The sequence below is a fragment of the Trichechus manatus genome, unplaced genomic scaffold, assembly GCF_000243295.1.
Source record: "Trichechus manatus latirostris isolate Lorelei unplaced genomic scaffold, TriManLat1.0 scaffold00412, whole genome shotgun sequence".
NCBI classification, from domain to species: Eukaryota; Metazoa; Chordata; class Mammalia; order Sirenia; family Trichechidae; genus Trichechus; species Trichechus manatus.
This window is the reverse complement of record NW_004444348.1, coordinates 72,003-74,602: the sequence shown is the minus strand read 5'-3', so window position 1 is coordinate 74,602 and position 2,600 is coordinate 72,003. Positions and strand designations below refer to the sequence as shown.

Below are 2,600 nucleotides of genomic sequence, written 5' to 3'. Positions count from 1 at the left end.
TATTATTAAGGCATTTTAGAATTGTTATTTTGACCATGCATCTTTTTGTACTTTTTTATCCAAAATTCCTAAACAAAAAGTTAGATTCATATAAGATACTTTTAGTGAATTTAGTATTCTTTCAAGATTTTAAGAAGTTGAGTGTACAGATAGTTTGGTCAAACAAGATTGAACAATCGGGATTTGCAGGTGCTCAGATCAATAAATTATTCATTTCTCATTTTCATATTTTATTATTACATCAAGAGATATTTTTTATGTATCCTTAATTTTCCAAGAATTTCTAAAGTATATTTCTCCAAAGAATCTTGAAGCAATTTGGTCAACAGGGGCATTCTCTGTTATTTCTCAGTACTGGGCTCCTGAACATTCACAAGTGACTACTGCACAGAGAAAGTGAACAGTAAGTGCACTGTGTAGAATGTATTAGCTCTCTATACCCGTTGTCCTCGAGTGGATTCCAACTCATAGTGACCCTATAGGACAGGGAGAACTGCCCTTAGGGTTTCCAAGGCTGTACTCTTTACAGAAGCAGATTGCCACATCTTTCTCCTGTGGAGCAGCTGGTAGGTTCAAACTACTGACCTTTCAGTTAGCAGCCAAGCACTTAACCACTGTACCACCAGGGCTCCTTGAGCTCTCTACAAAAACCAAACCAAACTCATTGCCATCGAGTTGATTCCGACTCATAGCAACCCTATAGGACAGAACAGAACTGCTCCAGAGGGTTTCCAAGGAGTGGCTGGTGGATTTGAACTGCCGACCTTTTGGTTAGTAGCTGTAGCACGCCATAGCAACCACTGCACCACCAGGACTAAGTCTGTCTTTGCCCTATCTCTTAGCCTCGGTTTTAGCTTTAAGTTCTCAATGAAGCTCTGATTTACTATCTCCTCTTCAACCATCACAACCCACCCTCACTCCCAAGCTCCCAGTCCTAGGATTTGGAACCCATATTTTTAACAAGCACCACTAAGCTGAACTTCTGGGAGTAAGCAATCGTGGTTCCCTTCAGCGCTTAGCAGGGACCCAAGAATATTACAGGAGTTCATAGATGAAATAAAGGAAAGAGGGAGGGAGGAGAGGAAACAGAGGAAGATTCATGAATCTTAGTTTTATTAAGGGAAGTTGCTCAGTGTACTGAATGTTAAGAAGTCAAATCAAGATGGAGAATCCAAAATATAATAAAAAAGTTGTCAATGTATTCCACTATGGGTGAAATTTAAAATGCTATACTAATGAATCTTCTCAGTAGGTAGTACATTAATTTTAATACTTAAACGAGTGGGGAAGCACATAGTTTACTAGGACCTACATCACAAATTCATTGCCAGAGTTTGTAGAGGAATATTGTGTCTTTCTTAGTTCTGAATAATTTTCAAACCATTTTTTCTTTCTTTTTAAAAAATCTATTTCAAACAAGCAATCAAATCCATAATAAGACAAATATATCTAAGGCCAAAAAGCGATAGAGCTAATGTCTCACTTGAAGAGGGGTCCTCTCTGCACTTCATAGTGATATTCTCAGTAGCATTTAATACATGCGTTGTAGGTACTAGTCGGGTAGTTAGGGAACGCTTTGGATGAGGATTGTCCTTGTTATCTTTTGAAGCAAATTAAGAAAATAAAATGTCAATATTAGTAAAAGAAATGTTTCAGTTGGTATTTCACTTTGCAAACATTATATGATGGGCGCACTCATTTCTAAATAGATATATATATGTATTTATCCTTAGCATGCATCATTAAAATTCCCTAATTGCTGCACTGGTCCTCAAATACTGTCACTAACAAAATGCTAAAAATCCATAACACACGCCCATATATGCAATGTGTAAATGATATAATTATGACAATATTTTTAATAATGCCACACAAAAGAAAACGACAACCAATTTTACACCAAATTTGCCAGTTGTGCAATTGTGCAAATTAGTGTTCCAAAAATATTTTAAATGTGACAACTTCCGCTTGTTTTAAGCTTAGGGGCAGGGCTGTCCAATAGAGCTTTCTGCAGTGATGGAAATATTCTAAACCTGTGCTGTCCAATATGATAGCCATTAGTCACACGTGGCTATTGCATTTAAAATGCAGTTAGTGCAACTGAGGAACTAAATTTTTCATTTTATTGAATTTTAATTGACTTAAATTTAAACACATTGCTGGTGGTTATTGGTTAGTATTTAGATGGAGAGTATGTGCAGCCTCCCAATCACATTTTAGTTAGTCTGTGGCTGTTAGTCTGTTAGTCTGTGGCTGAGAGGTACCCGGCAGAATGGGACTGGGGGACTCTTAAGCACAGTAAGGGCAGGTAAAACTATAAAGGACATATTTTATCATACCTCTTGGCTATTTACAGATTATAGCTAGCAATAACTACAAAATGAGGAAGTCATTGTCCAAAGATTAATACTCTTAGCAGTGTTTGCAAACAAAGCTTTCTAACACAATTCAGTTATACTGAGTATTTTAATTTGAAAAAAAACCTAAAAAGGACTTGGTATTATGATTAAAAGAACCAATAACTTTAGAGCTAGAAAGATTCTTTGAGACTATGTAGTACAACAAGGTAATTTTTCAGATAAAGAAAAATAAGGCTAAGA

General features: G+C 36.3%; 1 protein-coding gene across 1 annotated transcript in view; it reads right to left on the bottom strand.

Moving 5' to 3' along the window:
* Positions 1-2,600, bottom strand: part of CUNH12orf50 (chromosome unknown C12orf50 homolog) — a 44,600-nt gene that overhangs the window by 17,377 nt on the left and 24,623 nt on the right. The window contains exon 8 of the mRNA XM_023725800.1: positions 1,409-1,600. Within this exon, the coding sequence (XP_023581568.1) occupies positions 1,409-1,600 (192 nt within the window). The remainder of the gene's footprint in view (positions 1-1,408; positions 1,601-2,600) is intronic.